Source organism: Sceloporus undulatus, chromosome 1, assembly GCF_019175285.1.
Source record: "Sceloporus undulatus isolate JIND9_A2432 ecotype Alabama chromosome 1, SceUnd_v1.1, whole genome shotgun sequence".
NCBI classification, from domain to species: domain Eukaryota; kingdom Metazoa; phylum Chordata; class Lepidosauria; order Squamata; family Phrynosomatidae; genus Sceloporus; species Sceloporus undulatus.
Window position 1 is genome coordinate 35,422,003 of NC_056522.1, and position 18,874 is coordinate 35,440,876.

Below are 18,874 nucleotides of genomic sequence, written 5' to 3' on the forward strand. Positions count from 1 at the left end.
GGCCACTGGGAGGCCCGTTGCCTCTGCTGGGGCCCTCCAGGAGGGCTTCTGCGACAGCAGCCGGCCTCCCAGAGGCCCGTTGCCTTCGCTGGGGTCCTCCAGGAGGGCTCCGGCGGCAGCAGCGGGCCTCTGGTGTCAGGGGCCAGCAAAGAGGGGGAGGCCTTTCCTGGCCCCTGACAGGGCCTGAGGCCCCGTCAGGGGCCGGCAAAGAGGAGGTGGCCTGGCCCCTGGGTGTGGAAGCTCCGCCCCCGAGGGTGGGAGCTCCTCCCCCAGAGGGTGGAGGCTCCACCCCCGGCTTCAGCCCCCCAGTTGTCTGAGGGACAGCAACCCGGCCCCCGGCTCAAAAAGGTTGCCTACCCCTGTCTTAGGTTGTTAATGTTTCTTCCTCCAGTCTTCGCTTCTCCTGCCTCTGAGTCTAAGCCTGCTCTATGTATGATATTTTCTGCATACTTGTTGAACAAATAGGGTGACAGAATGCATCCTTGCCTGACTCATTTACCGATTGGGAACCATTTTATTTCTCCGTATTCAGTTCTGACTGGTAGTTTCTTATTCTGAGTACAGGTTATGCATCAGGACATTCAGGTGGACTGGCACTCCCATTCCTCTAAGAACAAGCCATAGCTTTTCATGATCAGTTGAATGTTTTGCTGTAGTCAATAAACCACATGCTGTTTTCTTCTGAAATTCCCTTATGCACTCCATTATCTATCAGATGTTTACAATGTGATTCCTTAGTGACATGAGAAGTTTCCCATGCTTTCAGTGCAGTAAGATTCTCTTTGGTTCTTGAGAAGACAGTGTAAATAGTAGGCTCCCGATCTGTTTGATGCACACTGTGATAAGCAACCATGTAGTGAGCTGGTTGTACATCTGCAACCTTTCCATAATGCATAGAAATCACCCATGGATGACAAGATCTGAACAATGCATAAGGAAGAAAGGTACGGTGATTAGATGCTTTCTTTTCATTGTGTCACACTGCAGCATCTGCTCATGTTTCAGGCAAGAAAAAAGAAGAGAGCTATGATCTGGAAACCTTTGTGGTGGCTGCTCTTAGGCTCTGAAAAATCCTCCACAGGGAGACTTGGACAGTTCACTCCTTGCTGTCCTTCCTGTCAGCAGGTGAAAACCTCCTTTGGTTTTCCAAAGCCTCTATTCCAACAGGCTTTGGGGAATTGACAGGGCTTATAACACTGCTATTTTAACAGATTTATCTTTTGCCTTTATAAAGGATTTGTTTTAAATGGCTGGAACTGCATCGTTTAATTGCATTTTAACAATATCCTTATTGTATGCATTCTACCTATGCTTTTGTATATGGTTCTTTCTGGATGAGTTTTGTAAGCTGCACTGAGCCCTAGTTTGGCTGGTAATGCAGAATTGTTGTTGTTGCTATGTATCTTCAAGTTGTTTCTGACTTAAGGCGACCCTATAATGGGATTTTCTTGGCAAGATTTGTTCAGGGGAGGTTTGCCATTGCTTTCCCCTGAGGCTAAGAGCATGTGACATGTCACCCAGTGGGTTTCCTGTCCAAGCAGGGAATCAAACCGATAATAGCAGCCATGTCACATTATTTATTCATGTTAATGCCAATGGGGCAACATGTGTGGGATGGACAATTCACAAGTGCATATATGTGGTTTCTTCTTGATTATGAGCAATGAGTCAATTGAAAAACATTGTGACTGAGAAGTGAGCTGGATGTTTTCTTATGCCCTTACTTTTTTCCATGGCCCATTCACACATACAAGCCTGGTTCTGCAGTCATCAAATGAGGAATGCATCACTGAGCCAGCCAGGGCAGGAAAAGCAAACTCTGTTTTATTCAAGTAGTCATGGTGGTGCTTTGATTCAAATTAGTATTTTTTTTAATATAAAAGAAAACTACACATACTCTGAGAACTTATTTTCTTCTAGGAAAAGTGTTAGTCAACTTTTTTTTTGGGGGGGGGAGATGCTCAGTGTATTTGGAATTAGAAGCAATTTTTCATGCATGGAATAACATGGGAGAAATTGGAATGTCAGTTGTGAGTCACATGTGGCTCTTTAAAGAACCCTCCACCACCATTAAATTTAGGTTCCAAAGTTAACTTTGGCCTCATCTGTACTACAGAAATAATTCAGTTTCACACTGCTTTAACTGCCATGGCTCAATGCTAGGGAATTCTGGGATTTGTAGTTTTGTGAGATATTTAGCGTTCTCTGTCAGAGAGCTTTGGTGCCACAACAAACTACAAATCCCAGTACTCCACAGCACTGAACCAGGACAGTTAAAACACTGTGAAACTGCATTATTTGTACAGTGCAGATGAGGCTGTGGTTGGTATGTGACTTCAAGTTGTTTCCAAGTTACAGTGACCCAAAGGAGAACTGATCACAGGTTATGTTCTGGACAAGATTTGTTCTGAGGGGTTTGTCTCTGCCTCCCTCTGAGAGTGTGTGACTTGCCCAAGGTCACCCAGTAGATTTCCATGACTGAGCGGGGATTGAACCCTGGACTCCAGAGTCATAGTCAAACTACTCAACACTCAAAGCACTACACCATGCTGGCTCTCCAAAGTTAGTTTGCTGCACTATTATACCTGCATTATGTATTTCAATAAGCAGTTCACTATGAAAAGGGTGAAAGGCAAATACAGTAGAGAAATCATTTAAAAATTAATAAGTTGCTAATCACAGACTAACCTCCTCCAGGGAAATTGAAGGAACTATGAACCTTGTCTCCTGATGCAAAACGGATCTTAGATGAGAGGCAAACCACAATTTTCTCAGTCTTCTCTCTCATCTGCAATGTAAGAACAGTGTTCTATCTATCAAAGCTGTTGTAATGATTGCTAAGATTAGATTTCCATTTTTATTACTTCTGTTCTCTGCTTCACAAATGATCTGTGTGCTCAGATTAGTCCTGCCAATCAAACAGGACAACTGCAGGCTTATATATATTCAAACCTATTTTTTGTTTGTCCCATTCATTTTCAAGGCAACCTGAGACCTTTTTTACAGCATGTGCAGACTAACTCAACTTAAATCTGTATCACATTTCCCCATTTTATTTTTAGACTGCAAGCTGAGATTTTCTGTTTTCCTATACTAGTACAACCCAGCAACATCCGTTCCCCCTTCTCTTCCTGCCCACCCCCACCCCGTCTTCCTAAAGGTCTTGCCATACAGTGGAGACAATGTTTGTGAATCACTTTAAATGCTTGAAGCATCTTGTATCATCTGGCATTCAGAGCAAAATGTCATTGCTTATTTGACCAAAACAGGACCATGAATTCAGAGGAGGGATGTATCAGCAGGCTTGAGAAAAACCCAGTTTGCAGATGTATAAAAATATTTAGGGCAGAGGGAATCTAATGGGAAAACAGCCCTACAAGGAGATATATGAGGCATCTACACTGCAAAAATAATCTGGTTTGACACCACTTTAACCGCCACGGATCAACTAGGAATGATAGTTTGTTGCGGCATCAGAGTTCTGTTCCCTGTTCCCTCCTCCTTTGGTGATGGATTTCTTAATTACAAATTTGTTTTCACATGAATAAAGTTGCAGGCTGAAGACAAACTGATTTCTCAGAAAGCTAATTACAGCAATAAACATTGGGTGCTTTTTAACATAAATATTTATGCTTTTAATATGTAAGTGTTTTAAATGGTATTATATGTGGGGCCCTGAGATTCTATGATAAAAGGTGGGACCAAAAGTGTTTCAATAATAAATTAAAACTAAATGTATTGGTCTTCAAGATGCTACAATATTCTTTCTTTTTGCTGCAACACATTAAGTCAGGTGTCCCCTGGAGTTGAGCAGCAGCATATTTGTGCATGGCAACTGTGTCTATGTACAGTATATAATTCTTAACTGACAACCTTGTGATTTGGCTAGTATCTCAAAAGTAAAATTGAATGTCAGCAACCAATGTGTCTTTGAGTTAAAATGAACCCTGGCATCCTCAGCTTCTGTAACTCTGAAGGGCAAGCCAAACACAACCAGGCACAGTTAAAGTTGCAACAGCTGGTACATTGATATGCAAAACAGTGCAACACTCAGACTCTGCTCAGAGGAGAAAATGTTTGCAAGGTAGCTAAAGAAAAATTGTAGGAGAATCCTTGTTAGCCTATACAGCAAAAATCCATACTGCAATTATAACTTTTCATAGGTCAAATGAACGATGAAAAATACATTACTTTAGCTGTGGAAGCACAACTGAAGGAAAATACAGATTTGTGATGCTGACACTGTCACTTTTCTTCCCCTGTGCCTTTAGAGGACTTTCTGGTTCCCTAAAGGCACCACATCCTGTCTGATCTTGGATGTTGAGCAGGGTCATCCCTGGTTAGTACTAGGATGGGAGACTATCAACAAAAACCAGGTGCTGTAGGCTATATTTCAGATGAAGGAACTGAAGAAGGCAAACCCATCTCTGAGTATTCCTTGCTCAAGAAAACCCTATGAAATTCATGAGGTCGCCATATGTTGATAGGTGAGTTGAAGGCAGGCAGGTGCACATGTACGCACACATACACTCACATAATTTTTAGACATCTTTGCCTGATAAAGAAGCCAGTGTACTTTGAAGACTGGAATAATGTATTTTGCATTTTTTGGTTGGCCTGCCGCAGCTTTGACCACACTGAATATTTTTGATTTTATTTTATATACAGTGTTGTTGTGTGCCTACAAGTCATTATAGAGGCAAGCCTATCAGAGGGTTATTTTGGTAAGATTTGTTCAGGGGGGGGGGTTACTAGTGCCTTCCTCTGAGGAAGAGAAAGGTCCAAAACATACTGCAGAAATAATGCAGTTTGAGACTGCTTTAACTGCCCTGGCTCAGTGCTAGGGAATCCTGGGAATTGTACTTTCTTGTGGCACCAGAGCTCTCTGACAGAGAAGGCTAAATGTCTCACAAAATACGGTTCTCAGAATTCCCTAGCATTGAGCCAGGGCAATTAACAAGGTCTCAAACTGGACTACTTTTAGAACCAAAGTTTGATTTGCTCAATGTCACCCAGTGGGTTTCCATGACCAAACGGGGATTCAAACCCTGGTCTCTGGGAATCCTAAGGCCAATGCACAAACCACCCTACAAGTAGTGGTCTGAGCTTCAAACTAAAACTCTGGAGATCAGAGTTCGACCCTGGAAACCTTCTTGGGTGAGTCACACACTCTCAGCCCCCAAAAAACCCATGATAGCTTTAGGTTGTTATAGGGTCGCTATAAGTTGGAAACAACTTGAAGGCACACAAGAAGCCTTCAAGTAATCTCTGATTTATGGTAACCCTAAGGCTATCATGGGATTTTTCTACCAAGATTTGTTCAAGAGAGATTGTTACAGCCTTCCTTCATTACCACTAATCCACACTGACTCTGTGTACAATGTAGTTAAGATCATGTTGATAGATCCATGTCAAGTGCATACAAACATAGAGCAAGTCATTAGTATTTTCTAAAAACACATTTACAATGAGATCTGGCTGTGTTGATTCCTATTGAGAACTCTGCCTGCAATCTCTATCTCTCCCTACCCTCCACTGTTTCTGTTCCTTCTTGATTATCTGCATTCACACAGAGGTTTTAGATCGACAGATCAGCAGGAAAATGACATAAGAGGAGCTATTCTGTGAGAGGCAACCGGATATCATGTTTTTGAAAAAGTTTGCTCAGAGAAACAAAACACTCAGAACATCATTAAAATAGAAAAGGATATTGAAATTGAACCCAGCAATTCAGGTAGCTTTTCTTGTTGGAGTAAAAGTGACTTCTCTGTATTCTGAAAATTAAAAAATTAAGAAAGAGAAACTTGTGATGGGGTTTTCACTGGAACTCCCACACACTGGAAAGAGAATCAGGACAAGAATGGGGTCAGCCCCATTGACCAGGTGAACAAGTGTAAAATCCAAAACATGTTGAGGCGCCTTAAAGACTTGCATTATTACTTTCTTTATATGCATCAGGAGCCAGCATGGTGTAGTGGTTTGAGTGTTGGACTACAACTCTGGAGACCATGGTTCAAATCCCCACTTCGCCATGAAACCAACTGGACAACTTTAGGAAAGTCACACGTTCTCAGGCTCATGAGAAGGCAATGTCAAACCTCCTCTGAACAAAATCTTGCCAATATACCCCATGAAAGAAGGGTTGTCATAAGTTGGAAATGACTTGAAGGCACACAACAACAAAAGACTACTGCACCAGGTGGATTACTTCATATACTCAACGATAAGTCAACCTCATATGTATGTATGTGTATATATATATATATATATATATATATATATATAAAAGTCGAGGTCAGGTTTTGGGGCCAAAATGATGGGTTTTGACATGACCCGTGGATAAGTCAAGGGTGAAACCTAAGGGGATGTAACAAAGGATCTAAAAGATGAAGCAAAGGAAAACAGTGCAAAACAACTTACAAAATTCCAGCAGGAATAACTGTTTGTGCTTATACTAAAGGCTGGATGGATGAGATAATAGAGATGGGTCTGTACTCTCAGGACAGATTATGCTCTTGCCTTTCAGCAGGGGGTGGTTCCTTTTTAAATAAGAATTAAAGTAGACTACTTATATTGACCCATGAAAAAGTTGACTCAGGTTTTTGGGGTCAATTTTTGACTAAAATTTCTAGACTTATACATGATTATATATAGTAAATGTTATCCTAAATTGACAGGCAAGTTTCCAGAATCCATTTCAGGACAACAGCTGCAAAGGTGATTATTAGGACCCAAGGGTAAAAAAATAATGTGCAAGCTTTTGAGCTCTCCAGAATTCTTCAGCAGTCGTAAACAAACGTTATTTATTTAAAGTTTAAATAAATGGGGTTATTTAAAGTTTAAATAAATAAAGGGAGGGTGCTGACTGATAGTTAAGCTAAGGAACATGCTTTCTGTCACAGTAGCAGACAGAACACATTCTAGTTAGGCGAGACCATGTGCTATGCAAGTGTCAATTTGCACCTAGGACTACAATAAAGAAACACTCATTGTTTGATTCCACACACACACTCCGGTTTTGGAAATATAAAACTCAATTGTTACTCAGTTGCATCAATAGTGTTTTTATAACTTTGAGATGTTTTGGTCAAAGACCGTAAATAAACATACAATCCAGTTACATCTTGCAACTTGGTAATTTTTTTATGTTAACAAAACTGAGACAGTCTGACAAAGAAATCTGGAGAATCTTAAAGCTTGCATATTACTTTGTGATATTTTGGTTGCCTTAATTGACACTATTTGGTCAGTACTGATTTTCTCCTTCTTTACAGGACAATGGTTTTCATTTGCTGTTTGTATTACAGAATACCGCATTTAGCAATTCAACAAGGGGAGTTGAAATTATGTGGGGCAGAGTGGGGATTTTACAGCACCTGAAGATGGGACTTCTTTATTCTCTCCAACTATTGGAGAAAGCTATCCAGTTTGGCCTCAGTTACCTAGTTCTACTTAAAATTAATTTTCAGGTTGACAGATTGAGTCTTCCTTATCTAAAATGCTTGGGACCAAAAGTGATTTAGATTTCTGATTTTAAAAAGTTTTTGGAATACCTGTATTTGCAAATATGTACATCATGAGCTATCCTGGAGATGGGATCGAAGCCTAAACGTGAAATTCATTTATGTTTCATATCTGCACAGCCTGAAAGTAATTTCATACCATATTTTAAAATAATTTTATGGCTGAAACAAATTTTGTGTATATTGAACCATCAAAAAGCAAAGATGTCACCATCTCAGCCACCCATGAAAAAAGTTTTGGCGTTTGGAATATTTTGGATTTCAGAATTCTGGATAAGGGAGACTCAAGCTTCAGCAAAACATTTGGTAAAATAATTATGTTCAATTTGTTTTAGTCTCTAGCCCAATGACATATTCTAAAGAACTGCACACTATTTTGTGGCCTGTTGGTTGGTCTAATAAAAGCATTGCCCTCATTTCAATGTTGGATCCCCCCCCCCCCCCCGCAATACACTCATACCTTCACATTTGCAGCTTTGACTTTTGTGGCTTTGATTATTCAGTTTTTTTAATATGCCCTCTCTAGGAATATCTTGGTCCTCCAGGGCAACTCTATGGTCAACTTTAACCAAAAGTCACACTGAAAGACCTAGAGATCGTAGAGAGAACACTCCACTAGGCATTTGTGGCTCCTCCAGAGCAATTCTATGGTCAATGTCTGGCAGATGTTGACCACAGATTTGAACTAGAGGACCTAGAGATTCCCGGAGAGGTGTTCTCTCAGATAAAAACAGTGTTTCTGTTATTTGCTGTTTTTCCACATCCTAACCCTAGCAAATGTGGAAGGAAGAGTGTATTATTTTTTCATGGATATGTAAATGGAATTATCTTCAAGATGCCACAAGACTCACCAAGGTAGCTTCATTTGGCAATGGCTGCACCCACAGTTTGTAGTTTGACACCACTTTAACATCCATGGCTCAATGCTATGAAATTCTGAGAACTGTAGTTTTGTGAGACCGCTATCAGAGAGCTCTGCTGCAGAGCAAACTACAAATACCAGGATTACATAGCACTGAGCTATGGCAGTTAAAGTGACATCAAATTGTATTATTTCTGCAGTATGGATGCAGTCTGTGTTACACCAAAAACAGCAAAAGAGGCTTGCAGCACCTTAAAGAGTAACATATGGCACACATTTTGGTGGAGTTACTAATGGCTGTGTCATTACCATTCTCATTAGTCTCCTTAGTTTCCACAAGTCTTTTTCATAGTTCCTGCTACAATTGCCTAACACAGTTTACCCTCTAGACCATAGTAGATATAACAATGCAAAGTAAGCATACAAAAAATTAACAGCATTAAGATCATCAGAGCCCTTCTAGGGTGGCACTCCACTCTGCTTACTAGAGCTGTTAATAATGAATAAATGAATTGTTGATGACTGCAGCAGAACAGATAACTGCATGTCTGGCAATTTTGACCTCCCGTTTCTGAATTCTTGACATCCTGATTAGAATATTACTCTTTTTTAAAAAAAGTGGAGGGCATTTAATCTTATCTGATACAAACATGCTCAAAAGTCACTATCTGCACAAACAAAACTTACTTCCAAATTTTAGGCAAACGTGTACAGAATTGCAGCTACAATTTATACACCACAGTTGCAAAATTTACTCAGAAACTAACCCCACTGGGTTCAGTGGAAATTACTCCCATGACAGTGTGTGTAGCTTTGTATCCTGTAGTCATTTCTTCTCTCTTTTTAAGATGCCAGTCCTAAACTGCAATCAGACCTATCTTTGCAGATGGATTTACAGACCTAATGCTGCAACCCTTTTTAGAAAACCAAGCAGAACTTACTCCCAGGTAGCGTAGTCTAGTTATGTGAGTGTGGGACTAGGACTCTGGAGACCAGGGTTCCAATCCCAGCTCTGCCATGTAAACCCACGGGGTGACCTTGGGCAAGTCACATTCCAAGAGATCCAGAGTGGTTGTTTTGTTTGCATACCCATAAAGATATCACATATTTTGGAAGTTATTGTACTCCTGGTAAGAGGTCACTTACCTCCTGGTAAGGACATCCAGGGGTAGCCGTATATATATCTCCTATTATTATTGTTATTATTATTATATAGCAATGTACAATAACCTTCAAAATAAAGTGATATCTTTGTGAGAGCAACTAAATGCAAAAAGTAAAAAAACCCAAACCTTTACCTCATGGTAAGGATCTTCAGGGGTACCCGATGGCTATATAGCAAAGTACAATAACTTCCAAAAGAGTGATATCTGTATGGGGCTAACCAAATGTAAAAAATAATACATGTTGCAAGCAAGGCTGTTTTGTGGATTTCGGAGGTGACTGTACTTGGCTACATGACAGGGCTACTGGTGTTGCAAGCAAAGCAATGTGGGGTTTTTTTGCATTTAGTTGGGCTCATAAAAGTCTCCTTGTTTGGTGGATGTTTGGAGTAGTTGTGCTGGCCATGTTGGAAAGCACAATCACCTCCAAAATCCACCCAAGAGGGATATCTTTACTAGCCAATCAAATACAAATACACACACACACACACACACTGCAACCTTTGCTTTGTATATATGTTGCTTTGCTTGCAACATGTATTTTTACCTCCTAGTAAATAAAAGTTCTTACCTGTTGGTAAGGATATCTAGGGTAGCTGTGTTGACTATGTAGCAAAGCACAATCATCTCCAAAATCCACCCAACAGAGATAACTTTATTGGTCAACCAAACGCAAATATACTGTGTATGTATGTGTATATTGCAAGCTTTGCTTTGTATGTATGTTGCTTTGCTTGTAACATGTATTTTTACTTCCTGGTTAAAATAAAAATCCTTACCTCTTGGTTAGGATATCTGGGGTAGCTGTATTGCCCATGTAGCAAAGCACAACTGCTTCCAAAATCCATGCAATAGGTATACTTTTATAGGACTAACCAAATGGCAAAAAAAAAAAAAAAAAGTATTTGGTTGACCCCATAAATGTATCCCTGTTGGGTGGATTTTGGAGGTGATTAAACTCCTAGGATATCTTTATTGGGCCAACCAAATGCAAAACAAAAGCAAAACCACACTTGCAACCGTTGCAGGTAGCAAAAAAAATAAATAAAAAGGATACAGGGTGCAAGTGGATTTTGGAAGTTGCAAAGCTTGCAATAAATATTGCATTTGGTTGGTTCCCATAAAGAAGTAGTTCCCAAACTTTACGAGATTTTGAACTTCAGCTCTTAAAGAAGTGGTTCCCAAAATTTAAGAGATTTGGAACTTCAGCTCCCAGAATCCCAGGCTATTGACCAACTTGACTGAGGCTTCTGGGAGCTGAAGTCCAAAATCTCTTAAAGGGCACAGTTTGGGGACCAAAGGTATCACTATTTTGGTGAATTTTGGAGGTGACTGTCCTTCCTGGTAAGAAGAAGTCACTTACCTCCTGGTAAGAGGATGATGTCTCTTGCTGTAGGAGCATGGCCCTGGGGAAGGCAACTTGGAGCCAGCAGCAGCCAACCCAGAGGCGGAGGAGAGGCAGAGGTCTGCAGGAAAGCACAAGAGCCACAAGCTCAGCCCTGCCTCCCTCAAAGGACTCCCCGTCAAGTGCAAAGACATGGTCCAGCCAGAAGGTACCACCACTGCGCAGGCGCACAAGACTGCTCCACATGCCGCTCACTGCTGCATAGCTCTTGAACGTTCTTCAGAGGCGAGAGAGAAGAATGGGATGCTGGGAAATGTAGTTTCAGGCTCAGCTCCTGTGGGGAAAAATAATGTTGGCCTGTGTCTAACATTGTCATATATATATATATATATATATATATATATATATATATATATTCTCCTGTAAGATTTATTATTATTATTATTATTTATAATATTTATACTCTATTCTTCAGCCACAAAGGCTCTCAGAGCAGCTTACAAATAGTTATTAGACAAAAAAAAAAAGGGGGGGGGGTTATTTACCTGATTAAACACAGAACAAATTGAACATAAGCACCCAGACAGAGGCTGCCTCCGCACTGTAGAAATAATCCAGTTCAAGACCGCTTTAACTGCCCTGGCTCACTGCTATGGAATTCTGGGATTTGTAGTTTGTTGTGACACCAGAGCTCTCTGAGGGAGAAGGCGCAATGTCTCACAAAACTACAAACCCCATAATTCCATAGCATTGAACCATGGTGGTTAAAGCAGTGTCAACCAGGATTATTTCTGCCGTGAGGATGCAGCCTAGGTCTCTAAATTCTGAAACGGATTAAGGGCCAAAACACACTGCAGAAATAATCCAGTTTGAGACTGCTCTAACTCCCCCAGCTCAGTGCTAGGGAATCCTGGGAACTGTAGTTTGTTGTGACAGAGAGTAAATGCCTCACAAAACTAGAGTTCCCAGAATTTCCTAGCATTGAGCCAGGGCACTTAAAGTGGTCTCAAACCGGATTATTTCTCCCATGTGGATGCAACCTGTCTCAAAGGTGGAACCATGCAGAGGTAGCTGTGTCGGCCATTTAGCAAATTCAAACAAAAACCCACCAAACTCAAAGGCGCTGCAAGATTAGACTCCTTTTTTAAACTCTGTTTTAACGGTGGCCTTGAGTCTTGGTCACCACATCATCACACTACACTCTTATAGCCCTGCTATTACACTTTCACGGCTCTAGCTGCCTCCTGTTGCATTGTGGGATTTGCAGTTTAAGGAGGGGCATTTAGGGGCTCCTAGGCCTCATTGAATGAACTACAAGGCCCAGAATGCAACAGCAGGGCAGCCAGAGCTGTGAAAGTGGAATAGCAGCGCTATAAGAGTGCAGTGAGCCAGAACAGTAAAAGTAAAAGTAGAATAGCAATCTTTCCACATTACCGCACTGCACTCTGCCCTCCTGTTGCACTCTGGGGTTTGTAGTTCAGTGAGGCCTAAGAACTCTCTGACTGGATATTCTAAACGCCCCTCCTTAAACAGCAAATCCCAGAATGCAACAGAAGGCAGCCAGAGCAGTGTTCTTAGAATCCTAGAGTTGGAAGATACCACAAGGGCCATCCAGTCCAACCCCATTCTGCCATGCAGGAACTCTCAATCAAAGCACCCCGACAGATGGCCATCCAGCCTCTGTTTTAAGACCTCAAAAGAAGGAGACACCACCATTCTCCAAGGAAGGAGTGTGTTCCACCGTCGAACAGGAGGTTCCTCCTAATGTTGAGCTGGAATCTCTTTTCCTGGAGCTTGCATCCATTGTTCCGGGTTCTAGTCTCTCCTCAATATGACATCCCTTCAAATATTTAAACAGGGCTATCATATCTCCTCTTAACCTTCTCTTCTCCAGGCTAAACATCCCCAGATCCCTAAGGCGTTCCTCATAGGGCATGGTTTCCAGACCCTTCACCATTTTAGTCACCCTCCTTTGGACACACTTCAGTTTCTCAATATCCTTTTTGAATTGTGGCGCCCAGAACTGGACACAATATTCCAGGTGGGGCCTGACCAAAGCAGAATACAGTGGCACTATTACTTCCCTTGATCTAGACACTATACTTCTATTAATGCAGCCTAGAATCGCATTGGCCTTTTTAGCTGCCGCATCGCACTGTTGACTCATGTTCAACTTGTGGTCTACTTGGACTCCCAGATCCCTTTCGCATTTAGTTTCGTTCAGTCAGGTGTCCTCCATCCTATACCTGTGCATTTCATTTTTCCACCCTAAGTGCAGTACACTTTAACTGTTGTCTGCCCCTCCTGTGGAATCCTGGGATTTGTAGTTCAGCGAGGGGGGCCTAAGAACTTCCTCTGGCTGAATATTCTAAATGCATTTTCCCTAAACTGCAAATCCCAGAATGCCACAGGAGGCAGCCAGAGCAGTGTCCTTCCAGTTTAACTGCCTCCTGTGGAATTCTGGGATTGGTAGTTCGTTGAGGGGGGCTAAGAGCACTTCCTGGCTGACATTTATAAACCTCTTTTCCCATAGTGCCACAGGAGGCAGCCAGAGCGGTTAAAAGTGGGATAGCAGCGCTATATGAGAGTGTAACTGAGGCAAATGTGGACTACAATAAGGAAGGAGGAGGAGGAGGAGGGAGCCATTTTGAGGCGGGAGTCAGGGAGGCGCTTCCTGAAGGCCGTCGTCCCTCCTCCACCGGGCCTTGAGAGAGGTCCCATGGCGGCTGAGGGCTCCTGGGGGGCGCTGGCCCTGCTCCTCCCGGCCCTGCTGCCGCTGCTGGTGGGCTCCCAGGGGCCAGAGAAGGGGCCACAGCCCCGGCAGAGGCCTGTGCGCCTCTTCACTGAGGCAGAGCTGGGCAGATACGGCGGGGGCCAGGTGCGCTGCTGGGCCTCAGGGCAGGGCGACGAGGGCGGCCGAGGAGGAGGAGGCTGCCCCCTGGCGACCAGGCCTGGCCCTGCGCCTGGAAAGGGAAGGCTGGCTTCTCAGGCTGCGCATCCACACTGGAGAAGGAACCCGGCTTGGCCCAGCTTTAACTCTTTTCTGGCTCGAGGCTATGGACTTCTGGGAGCTGGAGTTTGTTGTGGGGCCCACAGTTAAAGCAGGGTCACACTGCATTTAATTCTGCAGTGCAGTTTAATTTGCCTCCCCTGGTTTGCCTCTCTTTCTTGGTGCTTTTCCCCAGTGCCTGGACGAAGCCGCATCCGCACTGCAGAAAGATCCCAGTTTGGCACCACTTTAACTCCCAAGGCCCAGTGCTGTGGGATTCTGGGATTTGTAGTTTGCTGTGGCACCAGAGTGCTCTGACAGAGAAGGCTGAATACCTCACAAAAACCACAAACCCCGTGATTCCATGGCATTGAGCCGTGGCAATTAAAGTGGTGTCAAACTGCATTACAGTCCGCCCTCTCCTTACGCGGGGGATCCGTTCTGGACCCCTCCGCGTAAGGCAAATTCTGCCTATGCTCAAGCCCCATTGGAAACAATGGGGCTCATGTGCAGTGGCGCGCGGGGCGCAACAGGCGCACGCGTCCATTCAGTTGAATGGGACACGCCGCCCCTTCTGCCCCACACGCGCCCCGTGGCTTGAGCGCATAAGCTCGTCCGTGTAAAACGCGCCCGTGTATGAGGCGGGAGTGCTGTAATGCTGCTGTGCACATACAGCCTATAGATTTATATAAGCCGCCCAGCTACCCTGACTAATCATGGCCAGGATTGGCTGTATTGCATGTCTTACATAATTAATTTATATAATTTTGCAAATATTAGTATTATCTTTTTTAAAAGCACACATCTTTTATTTTAGGAGGACCAGCCTATTTACATAGCTGTGAAAGGTGTGGTGTTCGATGTCACTTCTGGAAAAGGTGAGTTCTCCTTGCAACATAAGGCTTTCCTCTGCTACAGCCTTCAGCTTTTCATTGGACCCGGCTTCAAAGACAGAACGTCCAAAACACACGGCAGAAATAATCCAGTTTGAGAGCACCTTAACTGCCCTGACTCAGTGCTAGGCAATCCTGGGAATTGTAGTTTGTTGTGGCACCAGACATCTCTGGTCTAATTTCTTATTTTTGTACCAGAAACTGAACCACATACAATGCTGCAGTGAACAAATTGAACTTTAAAAAATAGCTTTTAACTCAGTGCATAAAAGATAAATCTAAATTGAGCAATTAGATTCTAATTTATTCAGAAAATAATTAATGATGTCTTGTGAGTAATCTCCTAAGGGCATAACCCACTCTTTGTTGCACCCCTGAACTTCTACCTTTCCAGGTTAGGAACCCCTGAGCAAGATGCTTGGAAGTGATCAAGCCTCCTTTACGGGTGTTTTTTTTTTTTACCCATCAGTAAGTTACAAATGAAATAAGTTGGCCTCTGAAATATCAGTGAAATGACTTGAAAATGAGTGACATGAGAGTTTCTAAAGACATCATGAATGTAGGCTTCGTGAATGTAGACTTCATTGATATGTTGTTTTCTTGGACAGAGTTTTATGGGAAAGGAGCACCGTACAATGCGCTAGTTGGCAAGGATTCAACACGAGGAATTGCAAAGATGTCTCTTGATCCTGAAGATCTCACTCATGATACAGTAAGAAAATGAGAAATCTGTTCTGTGTGATGCAAGTTGAGGCCATGATCTTGGAAATCGCTTTAGGGCATGTAGCTCTTTCCAATCTGAGCGGCATCTGTATGTAGACCAAATGTTTGCAGGATGAAAGATGGATGGCAGGCAGGGAAGAAACTCTTGGAGGACAGCTACCAAAAGACTGGGGAATGTTCAATACCTGTACAATAGTAATTGCAGTCATCACAGCCAGCTCTGCTATTATGTAGTGAAGCAATTGTCATAGGTGTGATGCTCAGAGGCAGCACCAAGATATTGGAGGAGAGAGTTGTGTACCATGCAGCCTGTACTACAAACCCTTAGCCATGCCTGTTGCTCTAATATACTGAAAGATGCTGTCTCATTTCCAGTGTTGGAAAAAAACTGAGCAACCCATCTGGTCAGCTTCTGTAGGTGGAATGGAAATGAGCACCATTTTATTATTTTCAGTGGGCAGCAAATTTGTCCTGTCCTGGCCCTGCCTGTCATCCCACCAATATAGCTCTCTTACTGGGCTGAGGAGCAATCTCTGGGGCCCTGTGACCCTGAACCCCCCCCCCCCCGAGCTCCTGGTTCCTTGGGGGCAGTCGCCTCCCAGACATCCAGAATGGCATAAAACTGCTCCAATTCCCCCCCAAATAATCCCCCGAGTCCCCCTATACATATAATAAAAACAGGGTGTGTGAAAAATGTGCCCTCTCCCTGTACAATTGTCCACCACTGTCTTTTATAATCAGTAGAACCTCAAAAAATTAGGTTTCTGAATTAAACTCGCTATGGGTTTCTAGAAATTGTGATCTAAGTTAGTAACTTCTAGACTCTGAGAATCAGTCATGTAACACAGAAAATTACCACTTTTCTTTCTTTCTCTCCTTTTCTTTGCTCTCCCCCCCCCCTTCATCCATATTTCTTTGCACAATCATCTTCATTGAGGTGGGGCTTACAGAAGAGGAGTTGAAATCCCTGGACGAGACCTTCAACAATGTCTACAAAGCCAAGTATCCTATTGTTGGCTACACTGCCCGAAGGATTCTCAGTGAGGATGGCAGCCCCAATCCAAACTTCAAACCTGAAGATCAGCCACATTTCACCATTAAGGATGAATTTTGATCACAGACCATTGAATCCATGTATATCCACCTCACATTATGATTTTTTAAAAAAAGACCAAAAATTGGCCAAATTATTATAAGATAGCTCGGAAATGTTATTTTTTGGAGTACAACTCCCAGAATGCTGCTGACTGGGGTTTTTGAGAATTATGGCCCAGGAATAACATTTCCGAGCCCTTGTTTTTCCAGTGGATGACCCTGTAAAGTTATAATATATGGACTTTATCCAGTCTTTATTACAATGTTCCATGCCAGTGCATTCCTACCTGACTTTGGATTTGCTAATTAAGTGCAAGCCCTTAAAGGAATATCAGTATTCAGTGGTTTGCAATGGTATTATCAGTTCCATTCTTTCCCCTTTTCATCCCAGCATGGGGTTACTGCCCTATGCAGAACATGACTTATACACACATGTATATTCTACAAATGTATGTAGTACTGTATACACACTGGGGAAATGGGCCAGTATTAGTCCTAAGGAGAGGGACCTGTAACAAAAATGTTCTAGGGCAGAGTGCTTCCACTTAAGGCTGTACCAGCCAAGTCCTTTTCAAGGTTTCTCCATTCCCTTCTGCTTGGATGCTGTCCAGTCCTTATTGTTATTTCCCCCTTTCACAGTGGGCTGAGAGTATGTGGACTAATACTGTCTGATGAAGGGATGGAGGAGAGAAGCCCGATGTCCAGCTAAAGAGCTTTGCCTGGGACGTAAGCCAGGAATCTGACAACAACATGATGCATGCTGCTGCCCAGTGTCATTGAGCCTGGAGAGATGGGGGAATCTCACCCTTTGCCCCATTTTAGATGCCAGACCCCAAACTAGATCTGGCAAGGCAATTCTGGCTGGTTTTTACAGAGATGAGGTATCAATTGCTGTGGGAACACCTTACCTGGACTGTCCTGATTTCATAGCTTGCAATAGGCCAACTCTAATCCCTCATGTACATGCAATGCAAATATGTGAGAGGTCCAGTTTTAGGGCTTGAGAGTCAGTGCATGTGGCTTATGGAGGCTGATTCAGCACTGAATACATAAAATATCTATGTGGATGTGGACATGGACTCCCCGATTGCTTCCAGGTTCCTGCACTTTTAAGTACATTAAGATAACTTGGTTGTTACTCTAGTTATTTCCATCTACTTTTATATTGAGATTCAATAAGAGTTTAAATATACTGTATCAGGTTTTCTGTCTTGATTACTGTGTCTCTGTGGCTTGGACGTATTTTATTTCGGGTCCCGAGAGAAAAGGTTGAGTGTGCTCTTGTGTGTTTTCCTCTTGATATTTACCTAATTTCCATTATCTCCAGTGCTTACCAAGAAAAGAGGAACACTCATCCGTCTGTCAGATGCCTATTAGTAAATCTCTCGGGCCTTAATTTGCAGGAGTGCTGAATAACATTAATGCTTACGCTAGACAAATGGATGCTCAGCACAGACTTGTGGTAGCCTGAGGAGCTTGTGTCTTATTATGTTGATTTACCTGACAGGCTGAATTAGCCACATGGTGTTGAACAGCAGCTCCCAATTCTCCAAAGATAAAATCCTAACCTAACCTAACCTCCCCTCTGCTTTCTTTCAAAGAGTAAATGTTTACTCGTCATCCTCTCTTTGGGGTTTTGTGCATATACATTACAAAAAAACAAATGTATTGTCAATGGTCATTAATTCAACCATAGAATCATACAGTCAGAAAGGGTCTCATGGGCCATGAAGTCCAAATCTCTTCTCAGTTTAGGATCTGCATATAAATGAAAATGAGAGAGCACCTACCATAAGGCAGCCTTCCTCAACACTCCAGGCAAGTTAGACTACAGTTATCCTCCCCAGCCAGGAAAGATGAGTATGATGGCAAGTGTTGTAGTTCAGCACATCTCAAGATTGCATGGCAGGGGATTGAACTGGATGTCCTTTGTGGTCTCTTCCAACTCTACAATTCTATGATTATTAAGTTGGAGAAGGCTGCTCCAGGGGCTAAAAAATGAGCCAGGAAGTTTTTTTGATATTGCCTTAGCTCAATGGTTACCAACCTTTCTAATGCCACGACCCTTTAATACAGTTCCTCATGCTGTGGCGACCCCCAACCATACAATTATTTTCATTGGTACATGCAAATATGTGTTTTCTGATGGACTTAGGCGACCCCTGTGAAAGGGTCATTTGACCCCCAAAGGGGTCCCGACCCACAGGTCGGGAACCACTGCCTTAACTCTTTATGGAGTTTATCAGACAAGGGAAATTGGAAGTATAATCCAGTGGCAATC

At 42.7% G+C, this 18,874-nt stretch overlaps 2 protein-coding genes across 4 annotated transcripts in view; one reads left to right on the top strand and one right to left on the bottom strand.

Annotated features, from left to right (window-relative positions):
- The window catches only part of PACC1 (proton activated chloride channel 1), a 71,839-nt gene that overhangs the window by 51,498 nt on the left and 1,467 nt on the right, over nt 1-18,874 (bottom strand). For 2 of the 3 annotated variants that reach the window (XM_042445963.1, XM_042445962.1), the window contains exon 2: nt 10,912-11,227. In XM_042445963.1, the coding sequence (XP_042301897.1) occupies nt 10,912-11,139 (228 nt within the window). In that variant the 5' untranslated portion in view covers nt 11,140-11,227. Of the gene's footprint in view, nt 1-2,688; nt 2,789-10,911; nt 11,228-18,874 lie in introns of those variants that run through there. The other variant, XM_042445964.1, reaches the window with a different exon arrangement.
- Nucleotides 13,541-17,800, top strand: NENF (neudesin neurotrophic factor). The gene is made up of 4 exons (XM_042445966.1): nt 13,541-13,771; nt 14,700-14,760; nt 15,384-15,487; nt 16,436-17,800. The coding sequence occupies exons 1-4, from the start codon at nt 13,613-13,615 to the stop codon at nt 16,610-16,612; spliced, it is 501 nt and encodes a 166-aa protein (XP_042301900.1). The 5' UTR covers nt 13,541-13,612; the 3' UTR covers nt 16,613-17,800.

What these genes read in the sequence shown, in the direction of transcription:
- NENF (XM_042445966.1), top strand. Translation starts at nt 13,613, where the DNA reads ATGGCGGCTGAGGGCTCCTGGGGGGCGCTGGCCCTGCTCCTCCCGGCC. An exon ending in CGATGTCACTTCTGGAAAAG is followed by an intron (nt 14,761 to 15,383) that starts GTGAGTTCTCCT and finishes TTTCTTGGACAG; the next exon opens with AGTTTTATGGGAAAGGAGCA. An exon ending in AAGATCTCACTCATGATACA is followed by an intron (nt 15,488 to 16,435) that starts GTAAGAAAATGA and finishes ATCTTCATTGAG; the next exon opens with GTGGGGCTTACAGAAGAGGA.